Raw genomic sequence first — 23,192 nt, forward strand, 5'->3', positions numbered from 1 at the left:
CGAGCCCACTCACACCTGGATAAGGGAAAAGGCACTGTGAGGATCCTCTTTTTGGATTTCTCGAGTGCCTTCAACACCATCCAGCCCCTTATGCTTCAGGATAAACTGAACAGGATGAGAGTGGACCCCTGCCTGGTCACATGGATCTACAGCTACCTTACTGACAGGCCACAGTATGTCAGGCTGAAGGACATCATGTCTGACACTGTGATCAGCAGTATTGAAGCTCCACAGGGCACAGTGCTGGCCCCTCTTCTTTTCACCCTGTACATCGCGGACTTCTGCTACAACTCGGAGTTGTGTCATATAGAGAAGTTTGCTGATGACACAGCTATTGTGGGGTGTATCAGGGATGACAAAGAGGAGGAGTACAGGAGCCTGGTGAGGGACTTCACTACCTGGTGCCACAGCAGCCACCTGTAGCTCAACTCCTCAAAGACCAAGGAGATGGTCATTGACTTTGGGAAGTCCAGACCAAAGTCACAACCAGTTCTAATAGAGGGTGTTTTGAGGTGGAGACTGTGGACTCCTACAAGTACCTCGGGCTGTGGTTGGACAACAAGCTGGACTGCAACAACGACCACCTGTACTGGAAGGGACAAAGCAGGCTGTACTTTCTGAGAAGGTTGCAATCATTTGGTATCCGCCGGAAACTCCTGTGGATGTTTTATCAGTCTGTTGTTGCCAGTGTCCTGTTCTACACTGTGGTGTGCTGTGGGAGCAGCATATCCAAGAAGGACACATCCAGGCTGAACAAACTGATCAGACGGGCTGGCTCGGTGGTCGGCATGAAACTGGACTCTCTGGTGACTGTGGCAGAGAAGACGACCCTGGACAAACTGCTGGGCATTATGGATGATGCCAGTCATCCTCTGAATACTGTCATCAGTAACCAGAGGAGTGTGTTCAGTGACCTACTGCTCCTTCTCAAGTGCAGCACCAACACGTTTAAAAACTCCATTATCCTTCATGCCATTAGACTGTACAACTCCCTCCTCTGCAGGGAAGAAGGGGTCACAGCAAAACGGACTGATAAAAAGCAATAACTGGACTATATACTATAAATCTAAAGGCTCACCAAACATAAACAGTGCAATAATTGTTTTTAAACAGAGTGCAATAGTTAAATTATGTGCAATACCCCTTTCTGCTGGACACTTTGGCTCAGATATTCTATTGCTTTTTACTATTTATTATTTTAAGTATTAGCTTTTTAGTTCTTTAATCTGTGTATGTATATCCATTCCTTTTTTCTCCTCTTCTCTTTTTTCCTACTGTAATGATGCTGCTGAATACTTAATTTCCCTGAGGGGAACCTCCCAAAGGGATCGATCGATCCCACCTATCAATCTTCTCCACCTATATAGGGCAGGCAGGGATACCCTCTGTCTCCATGAAGGAGGCCATCATAGTGTCCTATAATTGCACTAGGGTTTTTAACTATTACACTGCATGTGAACAACTAGCAAAACTACCACAGGCCTACCCTGTTCAAATTTGTTGTACAGTGTGGAATCATGCATGGATCCTGGCCATCTGGCTTCAACATTTGTGATGAGATGGGAAGCATCACATATGATCTTGATGGGGAGAATGCTCTGTTACAATAGCGACGTTATTTTTGTTACCATTAAAGATATGTACATTATTCATTAAGGGTTATAAAGGTTAGTACCTGTACATTAATGCTATGGATGGATTTTCTGTTTATGTAATCGCCTTCATGATTTAATGGTGCTGTAATAGGATATGTGGGTTCCATCAGTCACTCTAGGAAATCCTTAAAATGTAAATGGAATGAAGTTTGTTATTTATTGCTTCTCCTTTGCTTAATTTCTTTATTGTCCATGTGAATTAAAGACAAACCAGAATTCCTCTTTGATGTCCATAACTGGCTTATGCCCAGGAAACACAACAAAACTGGGCACTAGTCGTTTTTAATGCCAGACATACAGTTGTGATCAAATTTATTCAACCCCCACTGAAATAAAGTGTTTTGGCCAGTTTGACATTGATTTTGATCATTTCAGTCATCTTATTTACAATTATATCAAAGAGGCACTTATAAATTAGACAAACATAACATAATATTTATGATGGAATAACCACAAATGTCTTTACTGTGCTCACATCATTATCAGTTTTATTCAACCCCCTAGTGACATTATTTTTTAGTACTTAGTACAACATCCTTTTCCAGTTATGACAGCTTTCAAGCGTGAAGCATAGCTTGACACAAGTGTCTTGCAGCGACCTATGGGTATCTTAGCCCATTCTTCATGGGCAAAAGCCTCCAGTTCAGTCACATTCTTAGGCTTGCGCACTGCAACTGCCTTCTTTAGGTCCCACCAGAGGTTCTCAATTGGATTTAAGTCTGGTGATTGCGATGGCCACTCTAGAATGTTCCAGCCTTTCATGTTCAACCATGCTCTAGTGGACTTGGATGTGTGCTTCGGATCATTGTCCTGTTGGAAGGTCCAACGTCTCCCAAGCCGCAGGTTTGTGACTGACTCCATCACATTTTCCTCCAAGATCTCCTGGTACTGAAGGGAATTCATGGTACCCTGCACACGTTGAAGCTTTCCTGTACCATTAGAAGCAAAACAGCCCCAAAGCATAATTGACCCCCCGCCATGCTTCACAGTAGGCAAGGTGTTCTTTTGTTCATAAGCCTGGTTCTTCCTTCTCCAAACATAGCGCTGGTCCATTGTCCCAAACAGTTCTAATTTAGTTTCATCTGACCACAGTACACTGTCCCAAAACCTTTGTGGCTTGTCCACATGACTTTTGGCATACTGCAGTCGACTTTTCTTGTTCTTTGGAGTCAGCAAGGGGGTGCGTCTGGGCGTTCTGGCATGGAGGTCTTCGTTATGCAGTGCGCGCCTTATTGTCTGAGCTGAAACTTCAGTGCCCACATCTGACAGGTCTTTTTTCAGTTCCTTAGCAGTCACGCGGGGATTTTTCTCCACATTACGCTTCAGGTAGCGCACAGCAGTCGCGGTCAGGATCTTCTTTCTGCCACGACCAGGTAACGTTTCCACTGTGCCCTTTAACTTGAACTTGCGAATGATACTTCCGATAGTGTCTCTTGGAATATTTAACAACTTCGCAATCTTTTTATATCCATTGCCATTCTTGTGAAGAGCAATAACCTCTTCTCTTGTCTTCTGGGACCATTCTCTTGCCTTCACCATGCTTGGAAACACACCAGTAGATGTCTAGAAGGAGCTGAGTATCACAGTCCTTTTAAATCTGCCTAATTGGTGCTTATCATGCTTGATTGCTGCTCGTTGACATCCACAGATGTTTTCAATACCTGATGGAAAACACTGGAATGAACCTCTGTTCTTAGGAGTGGTAGTCGTAAAGGGGTTGAATAATTGTGTCAATGAAGAAATCACAAAAAGGCCATTTAATACTTTATGACAAAAAAAATTGATGCTATCTTAGTTGCATTTAGTTCTTTAACAAGTCCTTGTAAGATTTCATTATGAACACAATTACAAATGTGCACTGAATTCCATAAAACCCTTCGCAGCATTGGGGGTTGAATAAATTTGATCACAACTGTACTTTTTGGACAGACCGACATACAGTAGCTTTCCGCATCTCCTACACTATAAAAAAAACTTCCACTAGCAAAAAAACGAAGAGCGATGTATAAAAATTTGGAGAGAATTGAGGGCTGATCCACGGTGTGTAATATTTGAAATGTGACGCTTAATAATGTTATGGATGTATGTAATGGATTGTGCTGAAAAACGATAATGTTCATTAAAAAATAATCAGAAAATGATAGTAGGCCTATGTCTATTCGGGGTTTTATAAGGCGTTCCCGACGAAGAGCTCGGCGAATAAACTGAGGTTCAATATCCACATGATCTTCAAGGAAAGGACACGTCATGATGACGTGTTTGTAACTCGGGCTTAGGTTCAAGTTAACCTGCCAGCGAGCAGGTTAGCTTCAGAGCATAAATTGCTATAGTAACTGACTCAGGTTCTCTCTAGGCTTGGTTTCTGGAATGGAAAACCTTGAGTTTCCGTGAATTCTGAGTTAACTTACCCAGTTTTATCGGTTAACCTGCTTCTTGGAATTACACCCCTGGTTTCCCCTGTGTGCTTTTATTTTTGAAATTCCTTATTGTGTCTGGTTTCTGCCCCTCTCGTCATGGTCTTCAGGTGTGTCTCGTTTGGTTCTTGGTTTGTCTGTGTATTTTAGTCCTGTGTTTTACCATTTGTTTTATCATCATTATCTGTATGCATGTTTGTTGTTATGCTCTGCATATGCTTATAGTACTTTGCTCCTGTCTCTGTACATATTGTCTTGCTCTATAGTTAGTGTTTCTTGGTTCTCATCAGTTATATATTTTGGTTTGTCTTTGTTTGAGAGTGAATGTGGTTTGCTAGCTTGCTGTTTCATGTCTTTATTCCTAGCTTTTATGTCACCCCTGTTCAGTGTATTCGTGTTTTCTGTTAGTGTTATCACATGTGCTTGGTTAGCATTGAAATTGTCTTTGTTTCATGTTTGTGTGCTGTTAATTTTGTTAATCTGTTCATTAAACCTCTTAACTGTCCACAGTTGCCTTCAGCCTCCAACACCCCAGCGTTAATATAAATAAAACTACACTGCTCTCACCTTGGCATCCTGCCTCACTCTTGTAACGTTACACATTGAATAACAACAACATTCAGTGTATATTATCCCTATATGTAGAGCAAGAGTCATAGCATTTCTTGAGCAGGACTTCAAAGCTATTAAGGTCCAGTGTGTATTTTTCAGCTGGAGATTATCATGTCTCTGCTGGGTCTGGTGGGCCCCATGCTGTTTGAGACAATTGCTGAGCTGGAGGACTACCACCCCCGCATTGCCCTCAAGTGGCAGCTTGGACGCATCTTTGCCCTTTTCCTGGGCAACCTCTACACTTTCCTGCTGGCTCTGTTTGATGAGGTCAATGCCAAGGTTTGAAAAGTCATGATGACATAGTGAATTTTGTGGACCCAAGATCCTTTCTGCCAACTAGATCCTGCCCCTACCTATATTGTCATATTTTCTGGGTCTCTCTGTTCATATCTCTTGTATCAATGATTGCATCTAGTGTGGTTACTCTTTGTGTCAATAGTTACAGTAGTTCTTTAAAAAAGCATCTCCTGGTCCCTGAATATCTAGCAATTGCCTCAGTTTTTCCAGTATTTCTAATCTACTATTATATACTACCAATCAAAGAATTTGGGTCTTTACAAATTATCTTCTACTTATTATCTGAAGTTGTTCTTGGCATGAAATCACTGGTCTGGTTTATTGGCAGTTAAAATGAGACATTTTTGCTAGGACTAGAGGAGAGGATTAATGTAATGAATATGTTTTTTGTTCTCTAAGCTGGAGGAAGAAAAAGACATAAAGAATGCCAGCATCTGGTTCATACAGGAGTATTATGCCAACTACACTGCCAATAACCCCAATGACACTGGCACACCACCCCCTATTGACCCTTCGGATGTCATCCGTGGCCCATGCTGGGAGACTACAGTGGGGATAGTAATGACCCATATTGTTTTGCTCACTGCCAGCACTTACACTCATGACTTCAGTAGAAAAAGCGATGAGGTAGTTAGTATAATGTAAATCATATAATAATATAGAATAATAGAACAAAAGGTTCTAAGATAAGTTTACAATGTGAGTATATTTGGGTACCTTTCAAGGAAATGAAAAGTAATGATATTTTAATAATGATATTTTAATTTTCTGCATGATATTTTAATTTTTTTAAATCTTTTACTTTAAGGCTGAAGTTCTTCTACCCTGTCTGCAACAGGAGTTTGTGAAACTGACTATCTCCGATATCCAAGTCACCTACCTGACCATCCTCATTGGGGACTTTCTGAGGGCTCTACTTGTTCGCTTCCTGAACTACTGCTGGTGTTGGGACCTGGAGGCAGGCTGGGTAGGTGTTTCAAACAGCCTCATCACTCTCATCAGTCTCACACTCAAGCTTTTAATTTTACCCAGATGTGATAGTTAACTTTTATTTCCGTATTCAGCCTTCCTATGGTGAATTTGACATCAGTGGTAATGTCCTTGGGTTGGTCTTCAATCAAGGTATGATCTGGTAGGATACAAGGACACAGAGGCTCTGTTTTGTAATGGATAAGAAAAGGAAACCAAACACATTGAAGTCAGTAGATCATAAGACTGTTACACAGCTTTTATTGTTTTGGTTCTATGCTTTGATGCACTGAATTTGAAATATAACAATTACTATAAGGTGTCAAGCTTTAATTTTATGGTATGACAATCTGGAGTCATCAGGCATGGGGCATAAGTTTGCCTTTGATCTTGCTGCAAGAACTCTGCAGACTTTTTTAATGTACAAATTAGCAAAATGTAGCAAAAAAAGGCATATTTTTTCTTCCTGTTTGATCTTAATTAATTTGGGTAACATTCACTTGTATCTTGTAGTAGGACATGGGGTGTCTTCATGGTAGGCCTTGACACACCCAAACCTATGATTACAATCTGAATAATATTCTACATTTGGTCACCTGTTTTTGTCCTTGTACTGAAGTATTCCTTGATGGTTCTCTGCTGTGGTCTGCTAAGTTGTTTTCTGTCCAAAAGCTGGAAAATGCATTTTTACTTGTTAACAACATACCAAACACCTGATTGTAGTACACTTAAAATTTTTTGCCTTGCCATATGCAAATTCTTTTACTGGACTTAGTTCCCCATTGTCTATGGAACCAATCTTACAACAAAACAAAACTACAGGATACATGTGCACCTGTGATAAAGGCTATGTATGAAAATTGTAATTGTAAATTACAAAGCACCATTGTGATTGTAACTCACAGGGTTCACCCAACATACAATTAAAGCTGACCGTCAAGATCATAGATCATAGTAATTTACTAACTTCAGAGCTGTGCTACGGTACAGAGTTTAAACAAGATCACGCCACTCACAGTCGTTCATACTGCACACTCCTGTTCGGATTTACTGTTTCATTTCTGCAACCACATCATGTCTGTCTGTGTGTGTAAACTAGGATGGGAGCTTTTTATGCTCCAGGTCTGGTGGGTATCAACGTCCTTCGTCTCCTGACATCAATGTACTACCAGTGTTGGGCTGTCATGGCCTGCAATGTGCCTCATGAGCGGGTCTTCAAAGCCTCCAAATCCAACAACTTCTACATGGGCCTTCTTCTTCTTATCCTCTTCCTCAGTCTGCTGCCTGTGGTTTACACCATCATGTCGCTACCACCGTCATTCGATTGTGGGCCATTTAGGTCATACACTCATGCATGTCCCTATATACATATGCGCACACACACATACACATACTTTATCTAAATCAAAACATTCTTTCATGAGTTGGAGAATGCACATTTTATCACCTTTTGTCCTTTCTTACAGTGGCAAAGAGAGAATGTTTGATGTGATTATGGAGACCATAGACATGGATTTACCTGCATTTATGGGGACGCTCTTCAGCTATGCAGCCAACCCTGGCCTCATCATCCCTGCCATTCTACTCATGGTGTGAGTCACCCACTAATAATGCCTGTTATTGCTGTGTTGAGTTGCATCAATAGCATGAATGCAGCATGTTAACACTAGCGCTCAGTAATAAAGAATTTGTTATTGTTTCTGTAGTCTGGCTATTTACTATCTCAACGCAGTGTCTGAAGGATATAAGAATGCCAACATGGAACTGAAAAAGAAGATGCAGATGGTAAGTTAAAGTCAAAACTTTGGAATCCTTCATTCAAAGTAACGTGTTGTCTTGTCTATTAGTGACTGAGCACCTGAGAAGAATCATTATAAAGCTGTTTTTTGTCAGTAAATAGCAATATAGACACTTCATTCCTAGGCAAGAGATGAGGAGAAAAACAGGCGAAATAACAAAGACAGCACCAATCAAGTGATGAAAGACTTAGAGGACTTGCTACCCAATCGCACAAATTTGTCCCCTGCGAAGCGTGAAGGTAATATGGTAATATATATATATATATATATATATATATATATATATATATATATATATATATATATATATATATATATATATTAGGGGTGGGCATAGATTAATTTTTTAATCTAGATTATTCTCACTGAAATCTTGAAATTAAGGCAAGACACTACAGGTGAATAGGGTAAAAATTTTATCTAATAGCAATCACCATGAAACTTACCACATTGTTTAATGACATTAAGAGAATAACTTTTTGTATTATAAGTTTTCTGAAATGTTATGTTTAAATATGCAAATTATGCATTATCGAATTAAATATATGCAAATTTGCATATATTTCAAGAACAGAAATCTGAACAATGCATAAAGTCAGGTTCAAAATTCTTGTTTCATTTTGTTAACACATTAGAATCTAAGGTTTTTACAGAAGGATTTCTGAATATCTCTTTTTATTACTTTATAAATCAGAAAATACTGTCATAAGTAAAAAATAATCAACTTTCGCCATGTTTTTAGGCATAAATTGTTAGATAATTCAGGTTATAATTGATATATGAAGAATTCCTTCTGTAAAAAAACCTTCTGAATATAGATATGAATAAAAGTGGAAAGTTTCATATATGTAAGTACAAGTGAACCGGAGAGTTCTGGCTCAGAGTATACGAAAAAACTCATTTTGAGAAAACGGCCTTTATACATTTAGAAATTTCATGGATTTTTATTGGAAACCATTGTTTACTTACTCAAAATCTAATTATATAATTAGCAGCAGTGATATAGAGCATCTCCAACAATAAAATGACAAACAACAGCAAAACAGAACAATGTAATGACTAATTTTAACTTCAATCAAACGGAAACACAGCGCACACACTGCAACCTGTAGAACTGTCACCCTAGATTGTTGTATGTCTGTCCTGCACATTAGTTCCCCAGTCCTGTTTACAACCTAGTCACCCATCCCTGCTCCATATGTAGTATGTCCCTCACACATTTCTGATGATGTCTTTTCAGCTTTTTAGCTGTGCTCAGGTTTGCACTTATGTTTCACGCTGGCAGATGTGGCAGATGCGACAACCTCTGCTTTTGATACTCTGAGCATATCAGCTTCATTACATTGACAGTAAGACTGTGTTCTGCAGCCATAACCTCTCCATATCAGTCAACATAGCAGAGGCACCTTCACTGAAGGTAGAAATGGCCATACTTGCTGCTGCCTCAACCCTGCATTTACCAATAAAATTAAACATGGAGGATATCACTATCTGTTCATCTCCTCAGGTTTAATTGGTGCATTTATTTTTTACTTTTACATAACATAAAATAGATATGTGTTTAAAACTTTTATTCATAAAACATTGTATTCATTCACTTTTATTCATAATTTGTATTAAACTTAATGTTTTGTCCATTCTGCCAATAAATAAAAAAATCTGTAGGGTAAAAGTAAAACTGACAACACATTATTGAAAGACAGGGCACTTTATTAGTCGGTGGATCAGCTTCTTGTCTCTATCTCAACCCTGTCCCATACCTGTATTATTTTTGTAAACCTGCATGCCCCAACCCTAACTCGTGTGCTAAGAGCACCATTCGCATGTTCACTTCAAATGCCACATCTTCCGTAGTTACACCTTGAAGATGCATAGATGTATATACAGTTTTGCGGTATCCATCTCTTTCACATAGACTGCACTCTAAATTCAAACTGCTGCAAAATCCGTGGTTTGATATTAATTTTAAGCCCCGTACTTACACAATTAGGATAAATTGATCCACTAATTAATTCAAACGCGCTTCGCTGTGCGGCGCAACCCCCGCTATCTAAAGCAGGGTTGCCAACTTTTGACCTGGAGCCGGTGGCGAGTGTATTTTGTTGAGCGCGGGGGGGGGTGGCGAACGAAAGTTGTTGGGGGGGGGGGCAACGTAAAATGGACACAGATTCAGTGTTATATCGCCGGTGGATGGCGCCAGAGCTAGCGAACTAGTAACGTATTGAATCATATATGTGGATCTGAGGTAAATAAACTGTATATTTTTTTTCGGCGTGAGATATCGGAAGTGTGGCGTGAGAGCGTGTGAAAACGGTCAAATGCGTGTGTCTTGGCAACCCTGCTAAAGTCTACTTATTTCTGAAGAACAGCTTACGCACCGATGCACTGCGTGAAAGCATTTCATTATCTAATTGATTTTTGCAAGTTTCACCTTGCATCTTCTCGCAAGTGACAGTTGTTGTCTTATATTATATTTATATTATAAAGATGCTGAAAAGCTAAACCAGGAAGTGTAAGCGCATGTGACCACGTGACGCATCTGAACGAATCACGTTCTCAGAAATCGACACCAGCCAATGAGATGTCAAGCTTGCCTTTAGATCACCCTCTATTCTTTCACGATTGGTTGCTGATAGAAAGCAAATGACCATATTTGGATCAGATACGCTTGTTCAGGAGAAAGAGAGCTTTACAACGATACCCATGATGACAGGGTACAGATAACTGGAGCGGCGGTTCATGCTCCGTAAGAATGCTAACTTTTCATGAATTTAGGAAAAATCTACAGGCGCATCCAGACAAAGTGTAGATAAATAAAACCTCAAAATTGACCAGTGCATGATAAAACGATGTTTTTGCCTGCCGTGTCTCGCCTTAATCTAGATTAATCTATATTAAAATGGCTCATATGCGTGCTACCCAAGTAATGACTAAAAGTCTTTGAGATAGGGTTTCTTAATACAGAGGGTGCATTAGACCAGGGGCTCATCTCCTGTTTCCAAAATGCATCAATGACTGCTTGAGAAAGCTGTTCTACTTTGATACTTGAAGAAAAAAAACATGCTCAATAAAATGTAGGCTACTCATGTTCAACGGTATATTCAGTTAAACATGAATTTGTAAGCCTACATACTCAGGCCCGTAGCCAGCATTGTGATGGGGGGGGATCTTTTTCCCCCAAAAGTGGACTTCATTTGGCTCTCTACTCCAATGCCCCCTAAATACGTGAGCGCACTTCAAACCTTTTATTTACACATATTTTATTCATTATAAGCAAGGTTGCCAACTTTTCAAAATCACTAGGACTGAGATTTGATTTGGGGGCGGGGGGGGGTGTATGTCAAACGTTGACCGGGGGGGAGTTATGTCTTATATGTTTCCTCTGTGCTGTGCCTAAAGCGATCGATCGCCAGTGGTTGGCGCCAGAGCGAACTAGTAACTTAGTAACTCTTGGAATCATAGATGTAGATCGGTGATAAATAAACTAGATTTTTTTTTCAGCATGAGAAATCGGATGTATGTTGTGTGAGCGTGTGAAAACGGTCAAATGCGTGTCTTACGCTCATTGCGTGAGAGTTGGCAACACTGTTATAAGTTTGTTGTGAGTCTGTTGTTGCTGTCCTTATTTGTTCATCTGTATATTCACCGGAGATCAACAATTCATTCATTGAATAGCCTACCTATCTTGAGGGGCATGTGTGTACGGAGGGAGGGTGCGGGGGCGGCAGGGGGGGATCGAACGAACCCTTCGATCCCCCCTGGCTACGGGCCTGATACTGTACATTAAAAGGGGTTGATAACATGTTTATTCAGCTAAACATGATATTTGAAATGTAAGCCAACATTTAGTACATTAAACCTCACGGATGTAATTCGGGGGGAGGGGGACTTTTTCAAAAGCCGGTTTTGGTCCTCTGCAGTTTTAACGGTTAAAAAGAAATATTTAAATAGCAACGAATCTAGCGCTAGGACCATGCAGAAAACGACTGCTCCGTTAACACTTAACGTTCCTAAAAATGAATTTTCCAGGAAGCAAACCTGGCGACTTCATGTCTGCATCCATGTAAACACACGTACGATTTGTAATTCACAGGTTTGAAAACTCGTTCTCGCCCATACTGTGAAATTTGGTTAGGAATACAGCCGAGCTATACTATCAAGTTGAAAGTCATCATAGTTTGCTTACCCATTTTGACCCGGTTCCCAACCCAATTTTAAGAATAGATTAATGGCGATAATTTTTATATCGCCCGATAAGAGTATCTGTTATGCCCCTGAGAGAGCGGATGATAACGAATGTTTTAAAACACACAGGACACCCGAACCTCCGCTCATGGCTGCACCATTTTATAAACAATCATTCACAAATATTACACATCAACGCAAGATTCATTGCATTCGGCATTATACAAACTCAATGAAATGAAAAACACATCGATCAGTCATACACATTTTAGCCAACACTATCAAAATAAAATACGCTTTAGCTCAGATTTTTAAAAGAGGAAAAAAAACAGAGACACTCATATGTTCAAGTTTAACAGCAAACCCATGAATTATTACATAACTCCATCTTTAACATGAACCTTTGTCCTGTAGAATCGAACTGGGCTACCCTCTCAGTTTCACTGGAATGCCGCGTTGCTAAGCTAAGCTAGCTACGTACAGTTACCAAACGCTGACAAAAATTCGTATTTTTCCTACATTTTTTTAACAGCACTAACAAAGTAATACACACACAGTTGTCTCTACAGACGTTATTTGCATTTACTGTGGTTATTTCGTACCTGAGAGAGGGTATGATAAAGAATGTTTTAAAACACACAGGACACGCGAACCTCCGCTCACGGCTGCACCATTTTATAAACAATGCAGACCCAGCGCGCGCTCCTCTCGTTCCCCCCGCCCAGTCCGAACTAATCGCACCCCGATCTCCCGAACTATTGACAAAACAGCAGCTGCTCATACAAATCACCAATAACATCAAAATAGGCTTACTTTGTTTTTTTTTTAAGTTATCCCTTTCCCCAGTGCGTCACACACTCCCCATCAATACAGATGTCGTCCCGACATTACGGATACTGTTCTGGAACATAGCATGTTCACAACACTCCAACTATCTATACATTGGTCAGGCGGATATAGCCTGCATATCTAGAATGAGCCCATATGGCATACAGCGAATATATATATGTATTCCTACTTATTCAAGGGTCCCCTAACATCAGTCATGTTTTTGTATTTCTTCCACCGTTCATGTTCTGTGGGTGTCTGTGTAAACACTTGGCTTATTCGCAGTTCGTACGTGTTACAATTGTGAATTTCAACAGTCCACATGTTCAGGGGTCCCTGAATGCTGCGCCTGTGTGTGTGCAAGTGTATTACTGATTCGACAGTCCAATGGCGCATTTCCACTAGGGCCTGCTTGGCGCGGTACGGTTCGATTCGCGACGGTTTGTGAGTGTTTCCATTAGTACCACTTCCCAGTGAGCCGGCCCATTCGGGTACTATTTTCGTACCGACTCGCTCGAGGTTCTAACCGTTCCGAAGCGGTACAGTTCTGTGACGTGGAGGAACAGCATGACACTGATTGGCCAGGGAGTGTTGTCACAGGTTGCGTCAGGAGAGCGACTCCTCCGCTATGCTATGGACTCCTCAGCCATTTTTAAAACCCAAGGAGCGAAGTCTGTTCCCTGGTCAAACGCCGAGATACAAACCTTTCTGTTAATAATCAGCGATCAAAAAATCCAGGGCGAATTGGATGGGGCCACTAGAAATGTAAAGGTTTTTAGCGAGGTTTCCGCGCTAATGGCCACTCATGGCTACCAGCGGTCCGTTCAGCAGTGCCGGTCGGTCCAAGCAAAAAAAGCTTAACGCGATTACCGGGCGGTGAAGGACCATAACGGACACAGCGGAGCAAACCGCAAAGACTGGAAATGGTTCCAGCAAATGGATGTCATATACGGTCACCGGCTAGCCAGTAACGGAAGAGAAAACGTGCCGGACAATGTCGGTGCTGGAGGCCACGGAGAATGGTGAGTGTATTGTGATTTCAGTTTTACTACTAGGCTCGTAAAAGATGTAATATGAACGAATTTAGAGCTGTGTTTGTAGTTAATGTTACCACCACTACTGTACAATAGCTAGCTCTTAGCCTTGCTAGTTAGCTGTAGCCATAAACAAAGCACGAGCAGCGATGACGTGCTACACATTTTGTGCAGTTACACTATATCGTTGTTGCTTTCATGGGAATGCTTGTGTTTAATATTTGTTATTTTTTACGTTCAAGATTCCCCTTCCACTGATGAGGCGAGCGGAGTTGGCGGGAAATGTTTCCTTCAACCGGGCTTTCCTCTGGGTGCTTGGCGAACTTGTGAACACCATGCGAGACAGACGCCAGTAAAAGCACACAAAATGTTGCTTGTAGTACTATAAATATTTATTTCATATAAAGCTATACGTTATTTTTAGGTAATTAGCTTTTTGCACTTTTTTAAACTATAACTATATTATTTACATATGTTGTACTTTAAATATCTATATTTCATAATAAAGTTTGATTTCATTTGATTGTATGACTGATGCTTTTTATGCAGGGTGTGTTCAGCCTGTTTGAGTAATACCAAATTATCAATAATTAGAGCAACCACATACAATAATGAAGATAAATATAAATAAGATACAATAATGCTATGTGTTAAGGGGCATCGACCGCGCGCCAACAGCGACTCCACCCACATTGGGGCGGTTCACCATTGTAATGGAAACACAACGCGACCGTACCGTTCCGTTGCGAATCGACCCGTATCGAACCGTACCGCGCCAAGCAGGACCTAGTGGAAATGCGCCACAAGTGTGCTGTGGTTGTGTGTATCTGTGAGAAAGTCATTCATTGTCTCTTCCTTGTACTCAACCGTTCCTTCCTTCCACAGTCCATGGGTGTGGTGAGCGTGTTTCCATGCATGTGATGAGCGTGTGTGTGTGTGTTTGTGTGTTTTACTCTCAGTTATAGAGTCCTTAGATGCTGTGATCTTCTGTGTGCTCAACAGTCCCAATGTGTTCCTGTTTTGTGGGTGCCCTCTACTCAGTACCCATACAGGTATACCGGCTGGTAGTACAGTGCGGTGGGGTAGCACTGTGTGGGGTCCATCCACGTTCCCATTGTGCCTACCATGGCATTTGACAGAAGCAGGTGCGGGTACATATTGCGTTCTGGGAGGGACGCATAGTAACAAACCGGGTCACCTAGCCGATCATAAGTGAATACTTTTGGCACTCGCCTTTCCCTTTGTGGTCGCTGGTGTAGATGCTCCGATCCCATCCCACACTCACCTTCATTAACAACAGTTGGCAGAGAGGGTGAAGTGTCATTTCCGTTGGTACTTCCCTGTTGCATAGACAACCCCTCCTGAGCACACAGCTCGGGTTCTCTGTCTGAATCTAATGTATGATCTTTGTTTTGAGCCTCGCGCAACTGTGGCACATCTTCCAACTCAGAAGCATGCCTATCATTCTTTACTGCTGGGCCATAGGCTGTAGGCTGGCTCTCACATTCAGTGTTGACAATGTGATGAGATTGTTTTGCAGGCACATAGTAATACCTATCATCATCCTCCTCACTCTCTGTCTCTACTTGACTTTCTCCCCTGTCTTCAGTACCTGCTTGTGCTCCTCTTTTCCTCCTTGAGCGTTTCGTTTTGAGTTGGATCTCCAATGGTAAGTAATCACATGGCAGCAACAGATTACGGTGAAGAATTCTGCTTCCTCTCCCCTTTCCTTGCTCAGGTATCACCTCATAGACAGGGACATCTTTAGTCACTTGGCGAACAACTTGGTGGACGTTTTCTTCCCAATGGTTCCGGAGTTTACCTGTCCCACCTCTAGGTGTCAAATTCCTCACCAGAACACGATCACCTTCTTGCAACACAGAACTCCTGACTTTCTTGTCATGATTCCTTTTACCTCTCTCCGCAGAGCATTCTCTCTTGCAACCTCGTAGGCCTCCTGCATAGCAGATTTCCATCTTCTCATGTATTCTTGATGATCAGGCGTCCCACTCTCAGGGGTCAGACAAAACAGCAGGTCGATTGGCAGGTCTCGTGGGTCGCCCAAAGAGAAGGAAGAAGGGAGAAAATCCAGTGACCTCACTGCGTGTGCAGTTGTAAGCATAAACGAGTTTGTTCAATGAGTCCTTCCAATTCGCCTTTTCTCTTTCTGTCAGGGTCTTCAGCATCTGGAGGTGGGTCCTGTTAAAACGCTCCACCTGGCCGTTTCCTTGGGGGTGGTATGGGGTTGTTCTAGAACCTATTACACCACAATTTCTCTGGAGTTGTGCAAAGAGTTGATTCTCGAACTCACCTCCCTGATCATGGTGTATCCTCATGGGGAAGCCAAACTTCAGTGCATAGTCGCCGAATATCTTGTCAGCTACAGTCTTGGCAGATTTCGATGTTGTCGCGTACGCTTGTGCAAAACGCGTGAAATGGTCGACGACCATCAAAATGTACTCATAACCGCCAGAGCACTTGTCCACATGAAGGAAGTCAATTGATACCAGTTCGAAGGGTTGAGTGGTGACAATATTTGTAAGGGGAGCTCTAGTTTCTTTACTTGGCTTCTTCTGCTTCAAACATTGGCACGAACGTGAAACGTAATTCTCAACGTCCTTTTGCAAATTAGGCCAGAAAAACCTATCCCTGATGAGTGATGTTGTTCGGTCCACCCCTTGATGACCCATCTCATTATGCAGTTTCCTCAGGACCATCGCTTTGTATTTCTCTGGCAGTACCAGCTGTTTTCTGGTTGCTGTCTTGCGATACAAGATGCCATCCCCATCGAAAGCAAGCTGCTCCCATTCACGAAGCAAGTGTTTACTCCCGGTACTTAGACTCCTTAACATGTGACCAACAGGGCGGGTGTTTGCCTTCTTGTACTCCAGGACTGGGCTAATACAAGCATCCTCATGTTGGGCTTGATAGATCTCTTCTGATGACATGGGCGCAGGCTCTGTTCCACCTACCTCAGCACATTGGGCCGATATAGCCATGAACCAAGCAGCATTGGCATCTGGGGCTTCTATGGACATGATCACCGCTTGCACTGCATGAGGTGGAAGTTCCTCTGTACACTCGCTCATCATAGTCTCTACATCCACAGGCATCCGAGACAAGCCATCCGCGTCACCGTTCTCTCGCCCTGGGCGATATCGAATGACTAGGTGAAAGTCGGCCAACTCCGCCACCCATCGATGCCCTGTTGCATTTAACTTGACTGTTGTTGTCTGTGTACACGGTGCAGGATGAGCCACTCAGGTAATCACGGAACCGCTCACATACCGCCCACTTTAGGGCCAGGAACTCCAGTTTCCCAGAGTGAAGGTGATAGTTCCTTTCTGGCTCCGTAAGTGTCCGAGAAGCATAAGCGATCACACGGAGTTTTCCCTCCTGCTCCTGGTATAACACGGCACCCAAGCCCTGATTTGATGTGCCTGTGTGTAGAACGAATGGTTTACTAAAATCTGGGAACCCTAAAACAGGTGGTTGAGTTAGACAATCAATCAATCTCTCCAATACCTGTTGGTGTACCGCTGTCCATGTTATGGGCTGAGAAGAGAGCGCTCCTTTCTTTTTCCCTTTTTGCTGATTTGCCTTTGCATTCTGGCCCTCCCTTGCCATGCCGTCAGGGGTGACTTTCAAGAGATTGTACAGGGGCCCAGCAATACGAGAAAAATCCCTAATGTATTGTCAGTAATAACTTAACAGGCCCATTACTGCTCTTAACTCTCCCACTGTCTTAGGTCTTTTCTCTTTTAAAGCTCTCACTGCAATGGTATCTGCAGGATCTATTCTGCTACCCTCAGCTGATACAATACGTCCCAAATAACGGACCTCTCGCTTAAAGACTTCACACTTGCTTGGCTTCAACTTAATACCGCACTGTCTGAACCACTGCAAGACAGTCTAAAAAGGATTTACTGAACACAATGGTGTCGTCTAGATATGGGGTACATATCTCATCTCTTAGCCCTTCCAGACATTCCTCCATGCACCTCTGGAAAGCAGCTGGCGCATTCATGAGCCCAAACGGGATCCTGATCCATTCGTATAGGCCCCATGGTGTGACGAAAGCAGTCATGGGCCGGGTCTCTTTGGTCATGAACCCCTGGTGGTAGGCCTTTCCCTGATCTAATAGCGAGAACCAAGAGTTTCCTCCCAGGCCGTCCATGATGTCCTGTACTCTAGGGATGGGTTGGCGGTCAGGGGTGGTCTTTTTGTTTAACTCCCGGTAGTCTACGCACAAGCGCAGCGTTCCATCTTTCTTTCTAACACAGACGACAGGGGAGGCATAAGGGGAGTGTGATTTTGTCACCCAGCCCTGTGCGATGAGATCATGCAAGTAATCTTTCATCTCCTTGTATAATGACCTTGGCACGCTTAAGTAAGCTTTCGCAACTGGCTCCGTGTCTTTTAGTGAGATGATCAACTGTAATTTATCAATAGACCCAATGTCATTATTGGATCTTGCAAAAACCCTACACTCTTCCTTTAACATTTTTTTTCACAACTTCCTTTTCTGACTCATCAAGGTGACTTAAGTCAACTGGGGGATCCCACACCTCACCAGTGGCTTGATCTTCCTCTGCCCTTACATGGCTTACTGCAGCATGGACTGGTGGGTGGCAACCCTCTAATATGGTGGCTGGATAAACTGCTTGAACGGGCTGCACAGTTCCAACAATCGTCCTCCCTGGCAACGTAATGTCATGATCTGTGGGGTTTTGCACATTCATAGTGATGAATGGTTTTGCATTCTTCCCTACTGTCACTAGTGTTTCTGACAATTCAAGTCCATCAGGCCACTCTGGAATGACAGTGGGCTCGAACAGTAGCGTAGTGTCTTCCTGTAGTGGAGGTGCTTGTACACGACACTCAACCTGAAGGGATGTGCATTTTGGCACTCTCACAGCTTCTTTTGTTGTCTTAACTCTGAATTCAGTCACTCCAGCACTCACCTGTTTCACCAGAGCGTGTGCATTGCTCGGATGGAGGTCTGGAAAAGCTGCCCTGATGCTTTTGGCTATCTGCTCTCTATCTATGAGGCCCGCTTGGCTCCCTTCGCTGCCTCTAATGAGTGCAATTACATTGGATCCTATGATTGGCTGAGCTAATGTGCCACCCCTCATCACCAGTGCAGGGACGCTTACCTCCGGTGTGTGCGCTGCCTCAAGTGCCAATTTAAAGGTGACCTCTACCCATCCCGTATAAGGCATACTTTCCCCATTTGCTGTCACTACATTCAAGGTGTCTTCTGCATCCAGGATTTCAGAGAGAGCTCTTACTTTCACATCGGGCAAGTGTAGAGCTTTCCACTGCTCATCCATGATGGTTACTTGAGACCCTGAATCCCACAACGCCTGGACCATTTGGCCCTGTATACAGCAATTTACCAGGTATTTTGTGCCTATTAACGGGGCTGTTTCCACTTGTCTCTTGCTTTTTTGAAACTTTGTACGGGTCGTCATACAAGAATGGAGCACACATTCCTGCTTGTGAACACCCCAATGATTTATCTGACAAGCTTTAGAACAGTATAACACATCCTTGCACTGTGCACACTGTCTCAACTTCACTGCTCCTCCCCCTTCCCCACAAAATGTGCACACTCGGGACATTACGATGTGTCTGGCCACTCCCCGCCCCTTGGAAGTGACCTCCCTTCGTTTAACGGGGCATACTTGCTTTGTCTTTGTCCCTTAGCTCTACATCCAGCCATAAAATGCTCATCGCTGCCACACCTGAAACAGTGCGTGCAATCAGCTTCCACCCCACGTTGCTGACAGTTCAGGCATCCTCGCTTCTGGCTCCGCCTTGGTGGGGGAAGATGGTAATGTGAGGGGAAGGGGTGCTGTGCATTTATCCTCATGTGATGCGGGACCACATTTTCTTGCCATCTTGGGGCAGTGGAGGGGTCGTATGCTTGTGGTGGGCTTTGCAGTTTCTGGCCTGGCCCTTCTGCCTGAGCCAAGTACAGCTTAGGAGAGTACAGGGGTTGCTGCATTGACTCCTTAATTTGGGACACCTCTGCCCTGAGCTCTTTCAACAAGGCCATGCCAGACTTCATCTCTTTTAGTTCAGACAGTACTTCAGGGTGTATTTTACACTGTTTTGGTTGAGTTATCTTTCCTTTATTTTCGACCGGTGTGTCCTCAGAGTGCACAGAGTGTACAGCAACAGGACGCTGTGGGGTTGTCATCTTTCTTTTATTATTCCGTTCCGTTTCATAAGCACATGCAATGTTTAATCTCTCAAGCAACAACTCATCAGCAGTGTTGCCATAGTTACTTTGAAACAGTAATCCGACTACTGACTACTGACTACTTCTTTAAAAAGTAACTCAGTTAAGTTACTGACTACTTGCTTTTAAAAGTAACTAAGTTAGATTACTTTTAGTTACTTTCAGCAGAGACTGATCCCCCGCCCCTATAACATGAAAATGACTACCAGTTCTGCCAATACTCACTTTATTGACATGTATTTTAACCGGAACATCAAAAAAAAAATGACACTGGCATTTGTAAACTTTTTCTTGAAATAGGCTTACATGTTTTTTAAATAAATAAATAAGACAGTCTTTCTGTTCAACTCCGCCCACTTACAGGGTTGCCAACTCTCACGCATTGAGACACACGCATTTGACTGTCTTCACACGCTTACACGCCACACTTCCGATATCTCACGCCGAAAAAAAATCTAGTTTATTTACCTCTGATCCACATCTATGATTCAATGAGTTACTAGTTCGATCTGGCGCCAACCACCGGCGATCGATCGATCGCAATATAATACTGAATTTAGTCCATTTTACACCCCGCCCAGTAACAATTTACGTTCGCCGCCAAGCCCCGGTTTTTTTTTTCAGGTTTGACGTTGTGTTTTTGAAAGTAGACAGCACTCTGTCGCCAGGACAGAGTGTACAAAGGACCTTAATGTTGTCTTCCTTAGCCGAAATAAAATCAAAATAATGCCTGTATTTCCAGCTGCTAAAGGCGAACCTCTCCTTCCATCTGACTTTAGCGCCGCAGAGCAGAGATGACGTAACCGCGTAAGAAACGTGTAGCCAAAAAATAAGAATGAATAAATATAACCTACGTTCCCCCGAAATGCAGAAATAGTAACGCACGATGTTTTAGATAAGTAACTTTAATCTGACTACTAGTTTTTAAATAGTAGTTGTGTTAGACTACTCGTTACTGAAAAAAGTAGTCCGACTACAGTACCGGCATCACTGCTCATCAGTAATGTCACTTTGCTCCAAGTAGGACTGAAGGTCATGCTTAATGTTGTCATTCTGAAGACCAGTCAAGACAGTATGGAGAAACAAGTTTTGCACTAACCCTGGGTCATATTTTAGACCTGACTCAGACTCCTGTGACGCAAACAAAATCTTCTGTCTCAGGTCCAGAGCACAGATGAGGAAAGCCTGAGGGGTCTCTCTCATACCTTGAACCTCCGAAGTTAATTGCTTGTACAGCTCTGTTGTACTTCTCTCTTGGTAGCGTGACTGGAGAATTCTACGGAGTGTGGGTAGAGTCAAATTAGCTCTCCCTTCTAGATAACTGCGCAGTTGCATACCCGGAGCAATGGATCTGATAACTACATCCACAATTTCCCCTTCAGAAACCCCCTTCTTCAACCCATGCTCAATTTGGCGAGCCAAGCTTGAAAAAGTTAGTCTGTCCTTTTGTCCTGGCTCCCCAATTTGTCCTGATATTTTGAACTCCCTAGGCCAGAATGAGAGTGCTTGAGGCTGGGCAGTGCACTGCAGCAACAGGCTACCATCAGTGGTCGGTTGACACTCTTTGATTTTCCTCTCCCTCTCAGCCTGTCTCTGCATAGATGAAAGTTGAAGCTGCATTTCTTCAATCTGTCTTATCAACTCACTATGCCCTGAGGCTTGTTCCCCTTGTTCTGTATTTCTTGGTATGCTAAGAGGTGGCATGTCAAGCTGGTCAGCAGGTACTACTGTCTGCATGTCATTCTCTGCATGAACTTCAAGAATCTTGTCTTTCAGACTGAGCAGACTTGACATCCCTTTATCCTCCAGCTCCTCTAGCTCTTCCCTGTGCAGGTAATTATTGATCAACATAACAAATGACATCCGGGTTTTCCCAGCCACATATTGGAAATTTGGCCCTGCTATGGCTAAAAAATCACACAATTCCACTAGACTTCCCCTGCGCAGCTGACATAGATCTCCCAGTATTTCCAGTATTTCTCTCTAATTCTGAAGAATCCATCTCATGGGCAGTGATGTACACAATAATGAAGTGCAGTGGTAGCCCCCCCCTTTTTTTTTTTTTAAATAGCAGCAACGATGGTTCCCCTGTTACCTCCTGTCAACTCAGACGACCAGGATCCTGCCTCCAAACTTGGAACTCCACTGCTTCTCCTCACTATCTGCACACAGGTCCCTAGATAGATTGAGGGGCTGAATGACGGCTGAGCTCATCGATCCTCTGAGGGTGGCTGAACACAGTCGCACTCATCCCAGCGGTGCCTCCAAAATGTTATGCCCCTGAGAGAGGGGATGATAAAGAATGTTTTAAAACACACAGGACACGCGAACCTCCGCTCACGGCTGCACCATTTTATAAACAATCATTCACAAATATTACACATCAACGCAAGACTCATTGCATTCGGCATTATACAAACTCAATGAAATGAAAAACACATCGATCAGTCATACACATTTTAGCCAACACTATCAAAATAAAATACGCTTTAGCTCAGATTTTTAAAAGAGGAAAAAAAACAGAGACACTCATATGTTCAAGTTTAACAGCAAACCCATGAATTATTACATAACTCCATCTTTAACATGAACCTTTGTCCTGTAGAATCGAACTGGGCTACCCTCTCAGTTTCACTGGAGTGCCGCGTTGCTAAGCTAAGCTAGCTACGTACAGTTACCAAACGCTGACAAAAATTCGTATTTCTCCTACATTTTTTTAACAGCACTAACAAAGTAATACACACACAGTTGTCTCTACAGACGTTATTTGCATTTACTGTGGTTATTTCGTACCTGAGAGAGGGGATGATAAAGAATGTTTTAAAACACACAGGACACGCGAACCTCCACTCACGGCTGCACCATTTTATAAACAATGCAGACCCAGCGTGCGCTCCTCTCGTTCCCCCCGCCCAGTCCGAACTAATCGCACCCCTATCTCCTGAACTATTGACAAAACAGCAACTGCTCATACAAATCACCAATAACATCAAAATAGGCTTACTTTGTTTTTGTTTTTTTAAGTTATCCCTTTCCCCAGTGCGTCACATATCAAATTAACGAACGCCGTTAACGGCCCACCACTAATATATATATATATATATATATATATATATATATATATATATATATATACACACACACACACACAC

At 42.7% G+C, this 23,192-nt stretch overlaps 2 protein-coding genes across 4 annotated transcripts in view; one reads left to right on the top strand and one right to left on the bottom strand.

The window, feature by feature from the left end:
- The window catches only part of tmc2a (transmembrane channel-like 2a), a 78,295-nt gene that overhangs the window by 53,944 nt on the left and 1,159 nt on the right, over window positions 1-23,192 (top strand). For both annotated transcript variants that reach the window (XM_077012068.1, XM_077012069.1), the window contains 8 exons: window positions 4,781-4,960; window positions 5,378-5,536; window positions 5,817-5,945; window positions 6,043-6,110; window positions 7,047-7,286; window positions 7,414-7,539; window positions 7,654-7,732; window positions 7,871-7,985. In XM_077012068.1, the coding sequence (XP_076868183.1) occupies window positions 4,781-4,960; window positions 5,378-5,536; window positions 5,817-5,945; window positions 6,043-6,110; window positions 7,047-7,286; window positions 7,414-7,539; window positions 7,654-7,732; window positions 7,871-7,985 (1,096 nt within the window). The remainder of the gene's footprint in view (window positions 1-4,780; window positions 4,961-5,377; window positions 5,537-5,816; window positions 5,946-6,042; window positions 6,111-7,046; window positions 7,287-7,413; window positions 7,540-7,653; window positions 7,733-7,870; window positions 7,986-23,192) is intronic.
- The window catches only part of LOC143519042 (guanine nucleotide-binding protein subunit alpha-14-like), a 70,218-nt gene continuing 52,871 nt past the window's right edge, over window positions 5,846-23,192 (bottom strand). Inside the window, exons 8-11 of one of the 2 annotated variants that reach the window (XR_013132343.1) lie at window positions 22,136-22,320; window positions 7,467-7,711; window positions 6,544-7,307; window positions 5,846-6,134 (exon numbers count right to left, since the gene is read on the bottom strand). Coding sequence is in view for 1 of the 2 variants with exons in the window: in XM_077012072.1 (XP_076868187.1) it covers window positions 22,313-22,320 (8 nt within the window). In the remaining variant the exon portion in view is untranslated. Of the gene's footprint in view, window positions 6,135-6,543; window positions 7,308-7,466; window positions 7,712-22,025; window positions 22,321-23,192 lie in introns of those variants that run through there. The other variant, XM_077012072.1, reaches the window with a different exon arrangement.

The sequence above is a fragment of the Brachyhypopomus gauderio genome, chromosome 7, assembly GCF_052324685.1.
Source record: "Brachyhypopomus gauderio isolate BG-103 chromosome 7, BGAUD_0.2, whole genome shotgun sequence".
Taxonomy (NCBI): Eukaryota; Metazoa; Chordata; class Actinopteri; order Gymnotiformes; family Hypopomidae; genus Brachyhypopomus; species Brachyhypopomus gauderio.